At 40.5% G+C, this 22732-nt stretch overlaps 1 protein-coding gene across 1 annotated transcript; it reads left to right on the plus strand.

Moving 5' to 3' along the window:
• The first annotated feature begins 305 nt into the window (after positions 1-305).
• LOC137189494 (neuronal acetylcholine receptor subunit beta-2-like) lies at positions 306-21467 on the plus strand. The gene is made up of 6 exons (XM_067599397.1): positions 306-867; positions 12225-12370; positions 12576-12620; positions 12991-13100; positions 17270-18260; positions 19334-21467. Exons 1-6 carry the CDS (start codon positions 816-818, stop codon positions 19487-19489), a joined length of 1500 nt encoding a protein of 499 aa, XP_067455498.1. The 5' UTR covers positions 306-815; the 3' UTR covers positions 19490-21467.
• The last annotated feature ends 1265 nt before the right edge of the window (positions 21468-22732 follow it).

Consider the following 22732-nt stretch of genomic DNA (forward strand, 5'->3'; position numbering starts at 1 on the left):
TTACAGAACCTAAAGAGAAAGTTTTCTTGTTTGTAGTTTTAGCCACAGCTTAAACAAAACTTCAATTTCCTGTAGCTGCTCCCTTCTGAGCGCCTTTAAAGTGTGTTTTAATTAACTTAAAGTGCATTTTCAATGAAGGCATTCGTTTGATTGGAGAAGATAAAGTCGGTTTCAGTGGCTGATGGGTATTAAGTGCCTTCCCTGAGGGGGATTTCTAACTGTTATCGCATCCTGTTTGTTGTCACAGATGTCAAACTCTGTCGATCAAGACGGCAGAGAATGAAACTGACGCCCGACTGGGGAGCGCACTGTGCGGGCAGGGCAGTGTGAGGACCGGGGCGCTTAAATCTTTTATCTGAAGAATGGCCGCTTCGGCGATAACAGGACTGGCGTATCCTCACTAGCTCCTGACCTCGTATTCCCGAAGAAAACGTCGTTTGCATCGCTCAAGAAGAAGAGGAAGAAGAAGAAGTAAGGGCGACTGTGTTCTCTGCAGCCGGTTTCCGCTGCGCACAATCACAGCTCCAGGACCAGCGGTGGAGTCGGTGCGCTCTGGCAGAAAGCATCCTTCCTCCTCATCTCTCTCGGCTCAGACAGCAGTCAGAGCTCCTCTCCATGCCTCCAAGCCGCAGCTACCGGTCGTTATCTGAGGAATCCCTTGCAATGAAACCGCTATAACCAACCTCTTTTTTTCTTTTTATTTCACTCTTTACTTACTTACTTCACACACAAAGCAGAAAAGAAAGAAACGCAAGCAAGAAAGACTCTTCATCTGCAAGTTTTCGTGTGTTTGTCGCACTGGAGGGGAGGAAGCGATGGCAGCCCCGGTGAAAGCAGCGTTGGCTCTTCTGGTTCTCACCGTGGCAAGTGAGTAATCCTTTCAAATCCTCCCGGAACGGGACGGGACAGTGGGGCTTGTACTTTGCGTATGGAGCTTCAGCCAAAGATAGGATCACATTGTTTTGAGGCGTCTGTTGTGAAATAGCACTACCTAAATGGGCTACCCATGCCAATTAATAGTACAGTGGAGTCTATCTTGAAATGAAATATCAGAAATCTAATTTAATATGACATGTGACATTTGCAACTCAGTGCCACTCCTTTAGGCAGAAGCTTAATCTCATCTGTCAATATCTTTAATTGAATTTTGGGAAATGTTTTAGCTTAACACGGGATACCGGAAAACAGGCCAGTGGGGAAAAGTAGTGGCGTTTCCGTGCGTCAGATTGCTTTGGCACGTGATTTTTCAGCACGCCTCAATTACTAACTTGCCTGTCTTTGCACAACAAACCCACGAAGTCATAATGACATTGGTTTAAATGCACACGAGTGTGAGATTTGAGAAGTTTGCCTGTCATTTAAACAACAAATTCATTAACTATATAATTTTAAACCATTTAGGACTGTGGTCTTCTCATGACTCACCGAGCTCTAAATGCGGACACACATGGGCGTTTAAATCTACTTGATGAAATCTCATAATGGTATTCTGTGGCCCACATCGTGCCTAATGACCTGCAGGATGTGCCAAGGCCCTCTGATGTTAATTACAGTCGGAGCTAAATGGACTGAATCCTTTCAGAAAACCATAACTTCTATCAGAAGATGTGGGAGCCTTTTTCTCTTTTGTTTCCATTAAATGAAGCAGTTTAATATATGAGGAGCTGTCCGTGGTCCTGAACCAGGCTCAGAATCAGGCACTGGAGGGGCATCCCACTCAGGAGCTGTCCATGGTGCTGTAATGGGATCTCACTGTGTCAGTGCATGATCTGCTGTGGCACTCAACAGGGCAAACCCAGGACCCAATGTCACTGCTTCCTTCAGTGAAAATAAATAGATTTTAGAAAGTTTTTCTCTGCCATAGCAAATCTGGACATACAACGGAAACGTGATCATTAGTCCTATTTAGGTTTAATGAACTCAGGTTGTTCCAATTAGCCAGTAGACAATTAAAAAGATTACAGTATGAGGAAAACAAAAACCTTTGCAAAATTGCCCTACAGGCCGTCAGTTCAAAACAAACTCTATTTAACACTACAATTGAACACAATTTCATCTAGTTCAGTATAGATCAAAGCACTGATACTTGTATCCCCAGCAGCCTAACCTGGACATGTTTCCATTAGAAATAAAGACATGTTGTGTGCAGATAATAGAAATATGGTTCTAGTAAAAACTTCCAGGATAAAATGACCCAGTCAGTTCAAAAGAAAGTCAGCCTCATTTTTGGAGTATTTTATGCAGCTTTGTTGCTTTCAAAAAGAGAAAAAAAGTAATTTATCTGTAACTATAAAACAAAGCGGGTAATTATTAATTAAACATGTTTTATTATAATAGAGCAGGCATAAACATTGGGAGTGAGAGGTGGTGTTATGCAGATGAAGGTCAGTTTTTACTTGTACTTGTTTGCCTGCAGTGCAATGCAGTATACTCCCAGAGACTTTTATTAATAAAACCCAAAACAAACACTTTATGAGCAACTTTGAGCACATTTGCTTTCAACATCAAGTACTCCAGTGTGAGTCTTCTTCCTATTGTCCCCACTACCTCCTTCCTTCCTTGCTACCCCTTTCCTTGACCCCTTTATGCCACTTTTTGCCTAACAGATCCAGAATAGAGGCATTGCATGACTGTAGTTCTGTCACTCCTATCAAACGTCACCCTGGCTGCTACAGTAAAAATCCAGGCAGCCACTTTGCTTGCATGTATTCTTTCAGTATCAGCTGCATGCCGTATAAATGCGTTAATGTGTACTACAGCTATCCCAGATTAGATGTTTTGCTCATTAAACACTTACACAATGCCTAGGAGTGCAAGAGGGGGGTGGGTGGGGGTGAGGGGGTGTCACATGCTATCTGCATTTAGCATGTTGCACGAAACCCTCACACAGCCCTGACTCTGCGACTCTGTTGCCCCTGGGTGAAACTTTCTGTGTGGGTGGGCGGAAATCTGCGGCTCTAAGTGTTAGCCTGGTGTTATTCTCAGGCTACTGCTGTTTGGTCTCACAATTTTAAAACCAGCTTTCTCAGAACTGCACATGTGTGTTCAGTCAAGAAAGCATGTCATCAGTGAGTCAGCCCATCATAGTAAACTATTATTCACTGGGCTGGCGCACTTGATTGGATGTTGCTGCTCTTCGAGTGAGAGACAGACAGACGCAGATGAAGAGAAGAATGCAAGAGTGGGATGCATCAGGTGTACATTTACTTAGAGGAAACTGGTGCACTCTAAGTGGTTAAACATAAGAGTGGCACAGAGGGAAGCCATTTGCCATTGTTTTTCTTCTGTTCTCATCCTGCACATGTTCCTGTCACTAGTGAGAAGAAAGGAGCAAAGCGGGACAGAAAGACACGAGGGAGGGGTTGTGACAGATAAAAGAATGGTTGATTTTATCCTAACAGACATAAGGATTATCTGTGAAGATAAAAAGTTAGAGCCAAACAACCAACACAAACCCCGTGAGACACCAAACAGCACAAAAACTCTCAGATGCATATCTACTGCCTGAAAGTTTTTGTGAACAATGCCAAATATTTAGACGGAGCTTGACCATGTGGCTGTGAATGTATATGAATGGCATGTGGGTGTCTTTAAAACATGACTGACTTGGGCAGTATACTGAGCAAAGTCAAAGACAGCTGAAGCCTAAATTGTTTTGGCCTCAGAAAGGACACCCCAGATGGTAAGACACTGAATAATTTACTTTGTGAACCTCACTACCCTAAAAAACAACCTACAGGATGCAGATTTTGGGTGCATTTTCTCTCCGTACTCTGCACTGATGGCACAGCCTGTCCATTCATCCGCATCACCCAAACAATGAGAGTTTTTTTTTTTGTTGTTGTTTTACACATTCTGTATGTTGTGATGGAGACTATGTGTTGATTTCAACTGGCCGAGAAAGACTAGGAGAATAATCTTCGATTGTGTTTGAGTCTCTGTGCTTGTGAGATGATGGCATTTTTATTTTAGCGGCGATGAATTATTGAGGTGTGGAGAGTGCAGTGAGGCGGACACGAGTGTGTATGTGTGTGTGTGTGCATACATGTGTGATGAGACCTGCTGGTAGACTCCCTAATGCTCCGTCTCTACTTACATCAACCTCATACACATCTCATTTTAGCCTCATCTACTGTTTTAGCGTTTTCTCTCAAACCCAGTACCTCACATCACTTTATACAGTCCATACTGTGCTTCTTCATCATCCTCGGGCCTCTCCACTAGTCACATGAAGTCATTTGTCTTTCACAGTCTTTTTTTTGTGCTGGTTTTATTTTTATGCTTCCCCCTGTACATTTATAAGGCAATATGACGTCTCTTATTTCTTGTAGAGCAAACAGAGAAAAGCAAAGGCTGAAGCTGCGTCAGCAGCAACTTTTAAAAATGTGTGTTTCAAATGTTAACTTGATTTATTCAGCCACCAAACAGCAATCATTTCATTTCATAGATTTTGCGCAAAACTCTTCTTTCTGTGCATGTGTACAGTACATATGTGCATGTTGAATCTTTGTCTACAGCTAATGACATCTTCAGTTTTACTCTTTCAGCTAATTGCCACTAATTGTTCTATAGTTCAAGAATGTTCTGAATGTAATTAAATGTTTAATAACAAAAGGAGTGTTAAAACTGCTCAGGGGTTAGAGAAACAAACATTTCAGTCCAGCTCAGTATGATTTGAGAACAATTATAATAAAAATATCACTGTTTGTGAAGTTAGCCAAAATTAAGCAGTGGCCAGTTTAGTAGCAGAATGTGTTTTTCTGAGGAACATTATCATGCTGAGATCTTGGGTTGAAGGTGTTTTTGATATGTTATAATTTGAAATGCTATACTGGATGTGATTTAGTTTTTCTTAATAAAAACCAAACAATTGAAGCCATGACAACATCATCAAGATTATTTTCTCAGAAGACATCAGACAACTGTTTTCACAGGCTGAGCAGTGCTCCTCATGACAAGTAAACTGACCTTTATATGAGAAATCAGTGTATTGCTCCCTTAATTATAGTGTAATGAGAGTAAATTTTCCCACTGATTCCTTTTGTTTCATTTTAGCAGCACAGATAATGATTATAGTTCAATAACTTCTTCAACAGGTTCCTCAGAATCCTCTACGTGTTATGGCCCCTCATCTGTTTATGACTCTGCTCCTTGGTGTAACAGCTCTTGCTTTTTAACAAAGCCTTAATCCAATTAACCAAAGCACAATGACAAATAAAAAGCTGAAAGGAACACAAAGAGGAAACCCAACAGGATTTATAGAAAGTGTGGTCTCAACTCCCAGGAAGCCAAAATCTCAAAACCACACCAGTTGCTTTTAATTAGTAGAAGAATAATGCATGCCATTATGCAGCAATTTGCACCCTTATTGCATATAAACGACTTATTATTGCCAGGCTGTGATCCCATGAATCACTGTGGCTTCCCAATCACTACCGTAATACGGCATGATCCGCCTTCATTTTATCAGATGATTATAGTAATCTGGGAATTGTTCTGTCTCACACTCCTTGATGTTGCTGTTGTTTGTTTTTGTGATGTGCGTGTGCGCTCTATTGTCCTCTTCACCTCTCATGTGTCTCTGTCTCTCCTCTTGGTCTAATCCTGACAGACAGAGCTCTGTGTCTCTCAGGACATTTACCCTCAGGGTTTAGTGTCATGTCATGGTTGCTCAGATGTTGGACACTTCTCCCGTCTCTTCCTCAGATGGAGGCCTGCTGGAGGTTAATGCAGAGTGACCAAGTGTAGCACATACCTCTTGAAAGTACAGTGCCTCTTCTTTTCAGGTTGATCCTGACATATATCAGAAAACATTTTTATCACGAGTATATATTGATACCACAGATGGCATCGCTGCTACAAAACAGTGTAAATAAAGTGCCAGAATAAATACTGAGACAATATTCACAGTTGTCCAAAGCTGCTAACTGCACAGTTTTCAGATGTCAGGACACATGTACATTGCTGATGTCAGATCAAAAGTGTTGGCAGAGCTGTATGAGTATGTTTGACTTTGCACAAAATTCTGGGTTTGGACAGTGTCAAACTCTCCAGCTTAAAGACCTGAAGGCAGTTCGAGGATGCAGACTATTACATCCAAACATATCAACCAGCAACATCTTTCCTTTCACTAAAGATGAACTGTCTATGGGCAGATTTCTCAGAACCAGAGCACCTCCAAAATCTAATTAGGTTTTTGCCGGTTCAAAACAAATAACTAGAAGCAGACATCACCGGCTGCACAGTTGATGAATAACAGTTTTCTCCATCACTGAGAGGTCAGCATGAACTCTTCCTACACCACACTGGATGAACGCTCCATTCGCTGAGTCGTCACTTCACTTCAGAATCACGAATGTTTGTCTCCAGCTGTAAATCTCATCGCTAAAAGCAAGCTTGCAAGATGAAGTCTGTCAGTTTGAGGCTTAAACTGTACACAAAACTTCATGAAAACATTTTGAAGATACAGTATGTTCCTGACAGATGTTTAGACAAAACATCAAGGTCAATCCTGATCTCTTTGGTGAGTGGATGAATATCTAGTGAATCATCTGTGAAGATTCTTCTCAATCATTCAGGTGGTTGGATGTATGGAGAAAGCTAAAACTAAAATTTTAGTTCTTAACTGAAGGAGCCTTTTGGATGAACAGCAAAACATTGCGAAACATCATTTAAAATTATGGCTCTAATCCCTGAGTGATGATGGTGTATTTTGGTGTTTGTTACTGATATTTGGAACAACTCAGGTAAGCAGGGTGCAGACTCAAAGCAAAGTTAACTGGCTCTTTGATTTAAGTCAAATTTGGTATCAGACAGGCAGTCAGAACAGGCAAACATGTCCAAAGAGGCATAAACAGGCAAGCAAAGGTCCAAAAGGGTAAAAGGGCAAGTGTAAAAAAAAAAGAAAACAAGGCAGCCACAGAGCAGATAACAGGAGAGCGTACTGGTCCAAAATGGCAGGTATGCACACTGTACATTGCGGAGCTGATGACTAATTGGGCAACATGGTTAACACTGTTGCTTCACAGCAAGAAGGTCCCGGGTTCGAACCCTGGCTGTCCCAGGTCCTTTCTGTGTGGATTTTGCATGTTCTTCCCATGTTTGTGTGGGTTTCCGCAGGGTGCTCTGGTTTCCTCCCATCATCAAAGACATGTATGTAAGGGTTAATACTCTTGTCAGTGCCCCTGACCAGGGAGTTGGTCCACGGGCACTGCACTGCGGCTGCCCACTGCTACTAGTGTGTGTGTATAGGATTGATCAAATGCTGAAGATGGGAGCAGATGTGGGAGCAGAGGGGATGTGGAGCTCAGGTGATAAAAACTGACAGGAATACACTGGAGGGTATGAAATGACAGGAAATGTTAATGACTATAAGACTGACAACACAGGGAAAAAAAAGAAAAAAATATTAATTGGCTGCTGCCATGACAGATGTAAAGTAAATGAGCTGCATTTATGTAGCTCCTTTCTAGTCTTCCGACCACTTAAAGTGCTTTACACTACATGCTAACATTCACCCATTCACACACACATACACTGATAGCAGAGGCTGCCATGCGAAGTGCCAACCTGCTCATCAAGAGTTCTAATGTACATACACATGCACACTCACACACCGATAGCACAGCCTTCAGGAGCAATTTGGGGTTCAGTATCTGGCCCAAGGACACTTCGACATGCGGACTGGAGGACCTGCTCTACCTCTTGAGCCACAGTGTTAAAGATAAAAGCAGAACTTAAGTTATATTACTAAAGTTCAGTAAGATAACTTAAATAACATACTTTTTGAAGATGGAGGCTTAGTGCTTTTGGTCGAGATATACACAGTGTTGACCTCTTATCTGTCTTTTCCTTACTGTTATCATCATCCTCCGGTTCATACTGTCCTGCATGCTGGAAAGCCACAGCCAACAGTCATGCCAAGAAAGGTTTATTTATTACAAAAAAGGCTGTCACAAAATGCCTTCCAGAAACCCAGGGACATAAAAACAAATAAAACAAAACATTACAAAAACAGAATAGAACGGAACAAAAGGCTTTTCCATTTACCGAATGTTCACCCTCTCAGAGAGACAGCAAATATTCAGTCATCCTTAAGAACCCTCCCTCTATAGAGAGCAAACATGGCTGTGAAGAGCCTTTGATGTTTAGTGTCAGTTGTCCTGCCGACTGTTTTAAATGAAAGTTTTAATTGGCCAAAAGAAAGGACTTTTTTTTCACAAGTTTAAAATGTATGAAAGGCTAGCAGAGTGTTTTAAACCCACTATCACTGAAGCTCTGTGACCCAGTCAGACATTGTTCTGTGTTGATTAGTGAAATCAGCCCTGCGGTGACTCTTTGTGTGTGTGTGTGTGTGTATGTGTGTGTCTGCTCAAATGTGACTCATTATCGTCATATGAACTGGATATTGCGTGCATTGTCAACATGTAATATATTCATTGTATAGGAACAAACAGTGTGTGTGTCTACTAGTGAGCCTGGCTTTGAAGTAGGTAGGTATACCGTATTTGTGTATGTATTTATGTGTTGGACTGTTGCTAAGTACACAATTACATCTGATCTGTTTGTGAGCATGCATACACACACACACGCATACTCTCATTACTCTCATTACACACTCATTACATCTGAGCATGTGCAGCATGCTACATTGCAGTACCAATTTGGTGAGACCTTATAGCACGAGATTTAAACATCGCTTCACCAACTTACTGCTGCTCTGGGCATGTGTGTTTGCCTCTGTTAATGTGTTTGTTTTCCCATTATGATCTCATTCAACTATACTGATAATCCAGAGTAGGTCTGCAGTGATCAGGAAGCTGGCAAAGTAGCCGGTTGAGTCTGTTTTTGTTTCATTTCCTCTATTGATTTCTGCAAGAGCTCTGAATTACCATACAGGCCACAACAAGGACATGAAGAGGATGTTAGAGGGGCAGGTGCCCAAATTCTTAAAAGGCGATTTTTTGCAAATAATTACATATGTATATGCCTGGAATGACTACTTTTGCAACACTGTTAAAGAGATATTAAAATGTATGTATTTAAAACAAACCCAGGACTGAGATTGGTTCAAACACTGCTACATGACAGTTAATTAATGATACATTCAAAGAAATTAAGTGTATTTTCAGTAAATTCTCCTCACATGTTAACCAGCCCAACTCTTACCTACTGTAGCCCTCTGACTGACATCCTCACTTGCAGAAGCTCTACTGCTGACGAAGATGCACTTCCTCTGGCTGCATGGCTGCCTCTCTCGCCTCTTACTACCTCTCCACAGAAGGCGTAACTACTTCATTAATAACAGACAATAAGAGGATGCTGATATTGTATGGCTAAGATACTATTTCTATGTGCCAACAAATTTGTTTAATATGTTTCACATAACATATCATAATACTGAGGCTTGGAAGACATCATGCACTTAAGCCACAGTTCTAAAAAGCAACACATAAGCTTTAGATGAGGTGTATTAGAAACTGGTTTATAAAAGATTTTAACAGTTAACATTCTTTCATCCTTTCTGTCTCTCCCTCCAAAAATACTGAAAAAATACTAAAAAAAAGTGCTTAACTATTTGCTTAAATATATAATGACATTTAGTGCACAGTTAACATTCAACATTCATGTACTGTCCTTGTACAAATATTCACCTGTTGAGCAAACATAAAGACATAAAATACAAAGAAAGGAAAATGTATGCTTACTGTACATATAATCATATATTAGACGTTACTTTAATGTCTGACATTAGCAACACAAACACAATGACAACATCACTGCTGACTATAGTTAATGCAGATCAATTTGACACTAAAAACTCAGATTGACACTGAATGCACCTCATTGGCTGCTTGTTGCAGAAGGAGGGAAACATCCTTAATTTCGTCATATTTCTTATGTGTATCATATCGTTGATATCTTGTAGCTCGTGGTGGATAAAGATGCATACATTTTTCACAACTTTATACCTAACTTAAACAACTTGGAGAAATGTGTTGCATGACAGGATCCATACCCGCTTTGCATCAGATGTGCAATGACAATAATAGTATATAGTACATAATATAAGAGTATGCAGTATATAGTATATACTAATAGTATAATACCCCCTGAACATTAGTTCCACGCTACTGAGTTCTGTCAACTACAGTCATTTTACCTTGTGGTAAACTATACTAACATATACTTATATAAATTCTCTGTCAGTTACACTCAGAAACAAGATGAGGTACTGAATATATTGTTGTGTCACGCTGGATGTAAAAGGAATTTATTTATTGATTTATTAAAAATACCCCAGAAACCCCAGAAAAAGGGCACTTTCTCTCTAGGGGCCAAACGGGCAGGCGCTCGAGCCCCCTTTGAGGTCTATCTGTGCACATGCCTAGGCAACAAAGTACGACGTAATGCTCAAAATAAGGTTAATGAAGTTAATAAGATTCTCTAGCTACACCAAACTTTAACTTCTGTTTGCAAGTGCAGATTAAATGCCAACATGCATCTTTTGGCGCTGCACAAACCTTCCAATGGTTCTCTAGTCCTTGTCAAGCCTTAAGGTGTTCACTATTTAATTGTGCAATTATTTTTGACATTTTTGACATGTTAACTTTTTCAACTGCACTCAAACATACAGTACGGTGTCTAAAATTGTAAAATTGTGATATCTCCTTCAGATATGATCCATCCCATCAGACTGTAAAGCTGGAAAGTTGAACACAAGGTCACAACTGATTTATAAACAGCTGCTCTGACATGGACTTCTACCTACGCACATCTGTACGATCAAATTGAGTCAGTGGGAGACCTCCCTTTTCATGTGGCCCCAGGTGTTTAGTCACCATATCTAATCATTTGAGACACACACATTATGCAATGTGAGGTACCCTCAACACCCCATGTTAGTCTGATACGAGTGCATCGTCTCAACACTCACTCCACTGAGATGATGAAATTAAGGAAGTCAAAATCAGAGAGCTGGAATATTTTTTTACAGGCTGTGGTTTGACATTTTTGGTATGGCGTCCAACAGAATGAGATTACATAACAGCCAGAGGATATTTTGGCCTTATGAAATAGAATAAGTTGGATTTACTGTATGAGATCTCCATGAGGCTTTGACAGTGGAGATGGGAGAGATGTGGGATATGTTGCTGTTTGATGCTAACAAAGTAGTGGTTTTTTGTTGTTTTCAGATTTTAAAATGAAGCAGTAGATGCTCATTTAGCTTAAAATATGGACACACAGTCTCACAAACATTTTCCAGTTTTAAGGCCTTAAGGTGATGTGCTAATAGAACAGACGGGAGTAGGAGATTGGCTTTTTATAGCACACACAGCATCTCACCTGTGCAATGTCACATTGTGTGAATTGGACACATTTATTGCTTTAGGAAGCACTTCAGGAAGGGGAAAAAACAAGGGAACATTTAATATGCTAATGATAGTATGTTAACATGTTAATTGTGAAATGCTAATGTTTAAGATTAAGTGTTTAGTACTTTAATATGCCTCAGGTTAGCAAGATAATATATTTAGCGTGTTACTGTTAGTGGAACATAATATAATGTAACATTATTATGTTAGGATGCTAATTTCCTTTTAGATGTACTATATCATGAAATGTGATGGACGAGTGAAAAATTTGGCCCATCCTCAAGTTTCAAACATCCATCCATGGTCACGTCAAGATAAATGCTGCATTCATGTGGTGTCAGCATTTAGGATGACTGAGTAATGCTTTTGTTATTGCATTCTAAGATTGTTTCCCCCATTGCTATCCTTAAATCAAAATTAAGCCTAAATTAGTTATTTTAAGGTGTTACATATTTTTGGTGCTTCATTAACAAGCTCCTAATTACTGTCTGTCGATATGCAATAACAATGTCAATAACGTGAATCTCATTGGACAGAAGTGTTGGACATAGGCTAGCCAAACATTTGCCACGGAGAAACAACAGGTTTTCATTCCAACAGGCAGGCTCTCCATGGTACATCTCCCCCCTCCCCACCCCCGTCACGTGTTGGCCCAATGTACATTGTTGGTGTGGTTACAAAAAAAAAGAGTGTAAAACTGAAATCTGTCTCAAGCTTTTGCAAGAACCATATTTCATCTTGTCTGCATTATCTCACTTGACCACACCAAGGACATAAAGTACATGTTACTGGTCCTGGTCCATTGTGCGTAGCTGGTTTCTTACTCTGTATTGTTCTGTATGTGTGCAGCTGCCTTGTGTGCAGAGGTGGAGGAGCGGCTGGTGAGTCACCTATTGTCATCAGAGCGCTACAACAAGCTGATCAGACCAGCTGTCAACAACAGCCAGCAGGTCACCATTTACATCCAGGTGTCCCTCGCCCAGCTGATCAACGTGGTGAGGAAACGCATACACACACAAATCCAAATCCACGTTCAGACTCATAGAGGCATATTCTACTAATTTAAGATAATTCAAGAACACAGATGGTGGAGATTATTTCTACTGACAGGAGTGAGTTCAGCCGCTGCCTAAATACTGGAGCCATTTTTTAGCCATCCACATCCTGTATGTATAAACCTTCTGTCTGTGTGTGTTTCAGAATGAGAGGGAGCAGATCATGACCACCAACTGTTGGCTCACTCAGGTTTGTGTCCCTGCTTGACCTTTTGTTCTTCTTTCGATGTGTGTTTATGTTTGTGAGGTCAGGCCATGTCAAAACACGACCTCTTAGTGGCTCAATAAGTGTCTGACTCGTATTAATCATTAGTGCACACACACAAAAATATATAAAGATACACCATCATGTATCTGCGTCTTTTTGAGGGACAGGTTGAATATGCAGAGGTTTTGGTGAAAATGTTGCTGGTTCGCTGATGCGTTCAGCTCATGGCATGTAGAACAAATATGTCAGCGAACAGCTGGTTCGTATCTGTGCGTGCAATTTTGTGTGTATTCTTCATATCAGCTTTGGTGATTTTTGATGCATGTATTGTATTTTCATTTATCCTCATCAGGTATGGAATGACTACAGATTAATGTGGGACCCTGATGAGTACGAGGGAATCAAGAAAATCCGCCTCCCGTCACAACACATCTGGCTGCCAGACATTGTCCTCTACAACAAGTAAGGCTGCTTATGTGAGTGTGTGTGTGCATGTATAGCTGTAAAACTAAGTGATTAAAAGAGGATCAGACAACAAAGAGCAACTTATTCAAATAGTTACAAAAGCCCATTTTTCTAAAATGTTTTTCATATCCTCTTACGCTTCCTATCCTCTTATCTCTCCTTTTTATCCCACTTGTCACCTTTTTTAGAAAATTGAATACAATAAAAAAACAATGTTAACACTGTTAGAGGTGTCTGCAGATAGTCTCATGATGATGAGTGGTCTTTTAAGGGATGAGAGATTACAGAGAAAAAGAGATGGGGAGAGACTGAATTAATGATGAAGTCTGCAGGTAAGGCAAAAGAAACAGGGTGATTGTAGATCCATTATGAAGGATTTGACTTTTTTTTGAATGACTTCTTATTTGGTCACCTTTTAGGACTGAAAATACTTATTCACAGAAACTCTATAATCTTTAGCTTTCCATTTCAGTTTATAATAAATCTGACCAAAATGAGGCTACCAGTGAACATTTATTATGCAGCTGTGATTAGATTTCTTCCATATCTGTTGGGTTTTCTTCCTCTTCACACCTTACATTTGAACATTTGAGCACATACAAGCTACATAGACAGTAAAAATGTTTCAGTTTCTGACACAGTTCAGCTGCATTTCACACTATAGAGCTGGATATGTACATTAAAACAATACAGTCACATTACAGCCTTAACTATTGATCTTTTTTAATAGAAGCCAATGCACTATAATACCCCAACTGCACGCTCAATCTTAAAAGCACTGTTACATTGGACAACAGGACAACGTCCCTGCACATTATTGTGTGTTTTTGCATATTGAGCACAAGTGCTTAAATCACTGATCTGAGAAGACCTTCACTTTGTGTGAACATCAAAAATCATCTTGCAGCTGTATAAAATGCCTGCCAGTGAAAATCAATACATGAGAATCCCAATGCTGTAATACGTTCATTCAAGGGGAAATTAGCCCTGCTGCCACTGAAGTGTTAGCTGACAGACATGAAGGCTTTTGGGCCTCACCTCATCTGTCGCCCATATAGGTCAACACCTGGGTCTCCTTTCCATCTGCTAGTTTCTTTAAGGTGAATTGTATACAATAACTGGAGGCAATTTGGTTCCATGGGACTAATGAGTATATCACCTTGTGTCATAGTTGTTAACTGTTGCTATTTTATTTACCCCTCAGTAAACAAAGCAAAGACACAACGCAAGATCTAATGCAAAAACATGACATTTAGAAAAAAATCAGCGCTAGAATACTGAGACAATTTTAAGCTGTGATTATGCAAAATTTGTATACATGGTGCTTTGATTTGTCAGTTTATAATGAGGGAAAGTTAGCCATCAATTACTCTAATTAATATGAACAGCCACTTTCAAAATGTAAAGATTAGAGATATCACAGTTCTGTGCAAGCAAGGAAAAAGCCTAAAAAAGCCTGTAGCAGCTGGACTATTAACTGGTACAAATTAAAGCAAGATCCATATAGTAGCTTTTGTTCAATCATATCACATGATCTTCATCAGCAGTCTACAAAAACACTCAAATAATCCCCAATGGCTAATATATTTCAAGAAACTCAACTTCTCAGAATTTATGGTATTAACATTTTCCAAATGTACTTTTATATATATGATACAATCAGACAAACATCTAATCTTCATCTTCCCAAACATCTGACAACCAGAGGTCAATTTTCAATCAGATCCAGGGTCCAAATTTGACCCTATTATCTGGGAAGGCTGAGAAGTCCTTAAAGTGCCCAGAAAAGGGAAAGATCTACAATTCCAAGGTAACTTATCAAACTCCATCTGCTGATGAAGACGAAGTGATATGATCAAAAGCTGCAGAACAGCCACTAAATTAAACTGGTGGTGTGATTGTTATTTCCATGGTCAGGAATGAACTTTAAACCTGACTGAGATGGTTTAACAGCCACAGATGTGCAGACATGCAACATTTTTGTTTTGGTCAGCAGTGTTATCCCACCGTTTATACAGGGTTTGTAGGCATTAAACTTTTACGAACACAGATTGCTGGTCAGCTAAAGACCGCTTAAAGACCTTACTGGCTTAAAAAGCAAATTGATACGAGATGATCAGCATTACTTTATGACTTCATGTCAAGGTCTCTGGCACAGTCAGAAGCAGGTGGGGCCTCTGCATTTTTAATTAGTCTGCATATTCACGCCAGCCCCAAAGCATTAGAGACTGAGTGTGATGGCTGGATTCCTGACCTACTTTATAATTGATAGGCCACTTATGTATAATGCATCACCTGCAGCCTTCGTGAGATAAAGAAAAAAAGTCAGTCTCAGCAGCATTTTGGGGGGGTGGACAGTTGTTGCCATGTTGCTAGGAGTACAATACAGAGCTTTTCCCTAGGGATGATAAACACATCCTGTAACTTTCAATACATATAACTGTTGCATGTGTCACCTCTGAAGACACACATATCATGAAAGCAAATTCTCAACATGCCATCAGTTAGACTCAAATAAATGTTTTCTTTTGATGACAGTGCTGCAAAACAGATTCAATCCATGCTCAGTTGCACTAAGATGATGAACTAGCTCAAGATTGTAATGGATTTGACAAATTATTACATATATTTTAAGAAGTGACATACAGTACAGAGCCTGTTGGGGCGTTTTCAGACCTGCACTGGTTAGTTCAGTTGAATTGGATGAATGTGGACCAAAACAATTGTACCGAGACCCTTTGTGGATGTAGTCTTGGTCAAGGTGTACCAGGCATACTGTGAAGGTTGAGCTAAATGGCTCCCATAGCAGAGTGCACTGGATAATTGAAATCATCAGTTGCTAGCAGCAAACCAGAGAGTGAATGACGGTCCGATTGGGTCCAACCTGGACTAGAGCTAATTATGTTCTTTCTCCTGCCCCAGGCAGATCTGACCTATGAGAGGATTGATCATTCTCATATGGTTTGTAGTGATGCATTTTGATTTGCTTGGATTTGTGTGAGAAGAAAGTGAACCACAGAGAAAACGTGCCAAATTTTCCAACTCATCCACTGATTCGAACCAGAACGAAGTATAGTTTTAGAAATGCCCTTAGTGAGCAGTGTAATGGTTTCATAGTTCAAGCAGAACACTGAAATCGTGCTTGCATTGGCTGATTGGCGACAGCTGCTTCATTCATGCTTCACGATCGCTGGTTCATTCTCCAGCTGCTTGGCTACCAGCTGACAAGTGATGCCCAATCATATTCATGTAAGTGTACAGCAAGTGTATTACCCTGCTAATACGCATGTGCCAATGCTGTTTGCTACTGCAGCACCCTCTGCCACCCCAGCCACTTTGTATCGTTAATTTGTTGAAGTTTTTATGTATGTTTATTCTCTCAGGAGAATCCTCATCACTGCTTAGATTATCTGAGAGCTCCCTCAAAGAGAAGAGCCTTTTACACCAAATCTAACTGTATAACCATTTACTATAAATGGTCAATTCCTCAATATTCCTCAACAGTTCCTTTGACTGAACTATAAATATTTTTGTTTTAACAATGTTTTTTTTTTCTTTAAAAAAAAACAACCAAAAAAACTTCCATCCATGGTAGCAGGCTAAATAAAGTAGGTCAGACACTCTTCTTCCCAGTCATGTCCATCAGCTACTCCTGAAAGAACCCTGAGGTGTTCCCAGGCCAGATGGGATATATAATCCCTCCAGTGTGTTCTGGGCCTGCCCCAGGGTCTCTTCTCAGTTGGATGTGCCTGTAATACTGTTCCTCCACAGGGAAGGATTCAGGAGTCATCCTAATCTGATGCCCAAACAACTTGAACTACCTTCTTTCAATGCAAAGGAGCGGTAGTTCTAGTCAGAGCTCCTGTTGGGTCTCTGTAAATGAAAGAGTACGGTCTAGACCTGCTCTCTGTGAAAAGTGCCCCGAAATAACTTATGTTGTGATTTGGCGCCATATAAATAAAACTGGCTTGACTTGACTTCCAGATGTTTGAGCTCCTCACCCAGTCCCTGTAGAGTTACTGCATTTGTAAATATTATGTGGAAGATGATAATGATGTGTATTTCAATGAGTGAGAGATCTTTGAATAAGATTTGTCAAAATCTTTACAGTTATCATTTATCTTTCTTCTTTCTTTTGCTTTTCTCCCACCTTTCCCTGCTCTTAGTGCTGATGGGACCTATGAAGTCTCCTTCTACTCCAATGCTGTGGTCTCCAACAATGGTGAGGTGGCCTGGCTTCCACCAGCTATCTATAAGTCAGCCTGCAAAATCGAAGTCCGTGACTTTCCCTTTGACCAGCAGAACTGCACCCTCAAGTTCCGCTCCTGGACCTACGACCACACTGAAATTGATCTCATCCTCCTCAGTGATTTTGCCAGTCGTGATGACTTCAAACCCAGCGGTGAGTGGGATATTGTTTCACTGCCTGGACGCAAGAATGAAGACCCTGACGACATCAGATACCTGGATATCACCTATGACTTTATTATCAAGAGAAAACCTCTGTTCTACACCATCAACCTGATCATCCCTTGCATCCTGATCACCTCTCTGGCTATTCTGGTGTTCTACCTCCCGTCAGACTGTGGCGAGAAGATGACCCTCTGCATCTCTGTCCTCCTGGCCCTTACTGTGTTTTTACTCCTTATCTCAAAGATTGTGCCACCTACGTCTTTAGCAGTGCCTCTGATTGGGAAGTACCTGATGTTTACGATGGTGCTGGTCACCTTCTCCATCGTCACCAGCGTTTGTGTCCTTAATGTGCACCATCGGTCCCCCAGTACACACACCATGCCTCCTTGGGTTAAGCGCATCTTCTTGTACCGACTCCCTTCCTACCTCTTCATGCGGAGACCTGGTAGCTCCAACATCCGTGAGAAATTTCGAAAAAAACACCAGCAGCGATCGTACTCTGACCAGAAGCTGCGTGGAGCGGATGGGGGGACTGGAGGTTCTGCAGGAATGGCTGATTCCTCCTCATCCTTCTTTGTCAATGAGGAGTCGGCCAAACGCTATGGCTGGAAGATCAGCGACATGTCAGAGAACACAGAGTTCAGGAAGAGGATGACGCTCAAGTGCAACATTGATGTGGAGGATGCAGTGGATGGCGTGCGCTACATTGCTGAGAAGATGAAGACTGAGGATGATGATGAAGGGGTAGGTGTTTGACAAAAGTGACTGAATGTGTGCACTGAAGTGTGTATGAGTCAAAACATAACATACTGATTGCCATGAAATTTGCTGCTGTTGTCCATGGTTCCCAGAGGAAGAATTCTCATGACTTTGTCTATCCCTTGAATTCCCATCTCGTACCACAATTATGTAAAATTATACATTTACTTGATGGATTGGCATAAATTCACACATTCATGGCTCCAGACAATGTATCCTAAACCACGGATTTCTCCTTTAGCGCCACCAAAAGGTTCAAATTTATGGTTCAGAGTGAAATGTCTCAACAAATATTGGATGGATAGCCTTAAAATTTGGTACAAAGCATGCTAACATGCTAAACAAAGATACTGAACTTGATAAACTGTATACCCTCTAAATGTCAGAATGTTAGCATGGTCATTGCAAGCATGTTAACATGCTAACTTTACATTTAACTCAAAGAACTGTTGTGCCTAAGAACAGCCTCACAGAGCTGCTAGCATCTCAGTAGACTGTCACAGTGGAATCTGTGCATATCTGATTGTGTACATATTGTTAATTATTTGTATTTCAAATGTTTGTTTTCTAGCCACCTATGTTATGTGATGGGTTTCATTATGTAATTATATCATATGTGTTTGGTGAATTATGAAATTGTTTTTGGAGTGAGAGCATTCTTGTCTGTATCACATTCAGTCACTTTGTCTTTATGCATATTTTTAAATATTACACAAGATTGTCATTTGTACTAAGTTCTCAAATTAACTTTGATTTCTGCATTTGATTAGATGCAAAATTTGTCACAGCATGAGGAAAAAACAAACCCAGCTCTGATACATTGTGCCTGCCCTCAGAGCAAAACCTTTAATTCAGTGACTTGAATTTCTTGAATTCATACTCCTTAGTATTATGTCACTGCTGTTTCAGCCACTAAATAAAAAGTACCAAAGATGAGAATTCATATAAAAAACAACTTTGAAACCAGATTGAATTGAATTCAGTTCACTTTAGTTCAGGAAGGTAAACACAACAATGGTAATATTTAACATCAAACTTCTCTCTCTTTCTCCCTGCAGATCATTGAAGACTGGAAGTACGTAGCCATGGTGATCGACCGTCTCTTCCTGTGGATCTTTGTGTGTGTATGTGTGGTCGGGACAGTCGGTCTCTTCATGCAGCCTCTGTTCCAGAGTTACAACACCCCCATTATTGATGACATGGACCATAACTGAAACCCGATTCCTGAACTTTGATCTCAACATGACCCAGAAATCAACTTTGAGTCCCCCCAGAAACAGAGCTCTGATAACATTTTAACACATGAACTCACACGTCCGCCTCGCACTGCACTCTCACTGGGAAATGATAATAATGCACTTTAGCCCTCTTCCAATACCTGCTCCCCTCCTTACTTCCATTACCTGCCCTTTTCATCCTCCACTTAACCTGCCATCCTCTGCTCATCTGTCGCCCACAGAAGAACCAGGATCCATTCGCTTTTGGTGAACTTATAGGATAATTCTGGTGTATTTCAAATTTAGTCTAATTTTTGTAATTTTGGCCATGATTCTGGTCAGTTGTAACACTGTATTCACCAAGAGATCTGGGAGTGTGGCAACCTTGCTGTCTCTAAACCTTCAGGTTAGCCAAACATATTGTATAAGATTATTGCCAAACTATCTGTTGTAAACATCCATCACAGTTAAGGTGCTGTTCCTACAGTATTACTTTGACCTAGGTTCTTACCATAGTTTTCCAACATTCACTTTATTCAGAGATAAATAGATAATCTAGTTTAAATAGATAATCTAGTTTAAATACATAATCTAGTTGTACTGTTGGCTGGTTGGATGTTGTTGTAGCAGTGCTAATGAGTCTCTAGAACTTAGCAAATATATGGCCAAAAATACAATAATAGAGCAAGTCCCAATTTGTAATAAACCAGAATTTTATTTTAATTCAAAACGTGAAGTGAAAAGCACCATTTAGTAATCATGCTCTGTCTTGGTTATCAATATAGCCCTGCAGTTCACCAAGAATAGAAATGTAGCAATTTTTAAAGAGATTTCTTTACCTGAAATGGTTGAATTGAAATTGTATTGTCTCCTTGTCACTGTTCACAAAAGGTTTACCCAACTATCAGCAACTCAGGACATGATTTTTTCTTTCTGTTTAGGCAAGACTCAATTTCACGCTTTTCTACAATACTCCCATATCTCTCTGTCATAATCGCATCTTGATGGCCCCGATAAGACATTATGGAGGCTAGCATGCATAAAACAAGGCTCTTTACCTCAAAGAGAGAAATAGCCCAAAGATGAACAAAACCACACATAAGCAGACAAGCACATTCTGCAGATAAGGGCCTCACACTAACAGCACACCCCTGATGAAAAGATGATTCCCTTCTGTGTAGAGACATAGAAGATGATCACCTCCCTGTGTCCTCACACATACTGTACAATTCTAATATTTGCCTTGAACATGAGAGCGAGAGGGGACACAAAACAGCTTGTGTTCTAATTGTTGTATTGTACAAACGATGGATGAGGGGTGCGGAAGGTACCCAGCCTGTTTTTACCCTCACACACTCTGGCCTGACTGGATTGACTGATCAAATCTACGACAAGCTGCTGTTGTGATGTTATTATACAGCTGTGTTTTGAATGAGGGAAGGACGCAGCAATATAGTGCTTAAAAAATACAAAACTTAAAACCAATGACCATATGGCTGTTGTTGCTCACCGTGCTTCTTTTAAAAAGGTACAGTACGCTGGTTTCATCAAAGCAGTGCTCATCAGCATCCATCACCAAGGAAACCAGCAGCAATAATATTGTACAGTATTTTATACGCACTGACCTGGAGGAACAGTCTGGCTCTTCACTTGCTTTATCTTCCATCATATTGTATGCTTGATTACTGCAGTCTACTCTCAGAGACATTACTTTAATCTGTGTCCAGCAATTATTTCTAAGAGGAATTATAACCTTTCACTGTCATAACACACTCATCCGTCACCGCTACCAATGTTAGCCAAGGAAAAAGTGTACTGTACTAATCCAGCTGTATTGATTTCTTTCATCTCAAATACTTTGTTTTCTTGGTGGATGGGATGAAACATGCTTTTTTGTTCTTCCCACTGGCCAGTCATGTTGCGTGACTTGTTGAGTTTTGTCTGTCTAGACAATAAACGCTGCGAATTACAGGAAGGGACTGTGATGGGACCTGACCTTTGTAACTGGATCAATAAAGGGAAATGAATGCAACATGGTAAATGGTAAATGGGCTGCATTTATATAGCGCCTTTTGAGTCTTCCGCCCATTCAAAGCACTTAACACTACATGCCAACATTCACCCATTCATACACACACACATTCATACACTGATGGCAGAGGCTGCCATGCAAGGTGCCAACCTGCTCATCAGGAGTTCTAATACTCATTTACACACACACATATACTCACACACTGATGGCACAGCCTTCAAGAGCAATTTGGGGTTCACTATCTTGCCCAAGGACACCTCGACATGCGGACTGGGGGAACTGGCGATCAATCCGCTGATCTTCCAATTAGTGGATGACCTGCACTACCTCTGAGCCACAGCTGCCCCAACAAGCAGATCTGATGAATCACATGCACATTAATTGGTCATTTTATGCTGCAATCTTTCATTCAACATTATAAACATTTTCTGTATTAAGCCCCCTTTGAGGCATTTCGTTGTCTCCTCTGCCTCTCTTATTTGATGTGTGTTTGAGGTGATTTGACAAACACCCTGTTCAGGAGCTGACAAAGTAAAAGCTCAAACATCCTCCAGGCTCATTTCTCGCACCTCACACATTTTTCAGCCACGTTGAGATGATTCAAAACTAAGCATAGTCTGCGGGCATTTGGCATTTTGGACAGAAGTTTCTGGAGTGCATGTGTATGCACTCTCTCTATATGTGTGAGAACTATCCGGGGCCAGGGATAAATGTTAGTCAGCTGACTTAGGCTTCATTAGATAGTCTTGTATCCCCGGGGTTTGTAACTTCGCCTTCTGTTAGTTTAAGACGGCAGTGAGGCGGTATGACTGCTAAAGGGACACAGCATGTGAACACACACATGCACATGATCATAAATCTGGAAAATCGTATGTGTTATGATGCTTCCTCACTCTTTATCAGTTGGCAGCTGCTTCCTAAAATGTGACATGGGCCTAAAAAGGAGCCAGAAGCATCACATAAAGCTGGCTATTTGTTGGTCACATGCCATTGCTGATCAAATTTCACTCACTCTAACTTCTTTTAAGTTAAAGTTTGCGGCATATTTATTGTAGCAGTATTAGTATTATTCATAATTGGATTATCAGCAGCATTAGCTAAGATTTTAAAATGGAAAATTTCCAAATTAGATGTAATTTCAGTTTCTGTTGGCGTCTGCATGGATGGTACAAGATCCCTGATGATTTGTTTTTCCAGAACCAACAAGA

Source organism: Thunnus thynnus, chromosome 9 (genome assembly GCF_963924715.1).
Source record: "Thunnus thynnus chromosome 9, fThuThy2.1, whole genome shotgun sequence".
Classification (NCBI taxonomy): Eukaryota; Metazoa; Chordata; class Actinopteri; order Scombriformes; family Scombridae; genus Thunnus; species Thunnus thynnus.

Excerpts from the sequence above, each read along its gene's own strand:
- LOC137189494 (XM_067599397.1), top strand. The coding sequence starts at position 816 with ATGGCAGCCCCGGTGAAAGCAGCGTTGGCTCTTCTGGTTCTCACCGTG. Across the intron at positions 868-12,224 it reads TCTGGTTCTCACCGTGGCAA|CTGCCTTGTGTGCAGAGGTG; the intron begins GTGAGTAATCCT and ends GTATGTGTGCAG. Across the intron at positions 12,621-12,990 it reads CCAACTGTTGGCTCACTCAG|GTATGGAATGACTACAGATT; the intron begins GTTTGTGTCCCT and ends TATCCTCATCAG.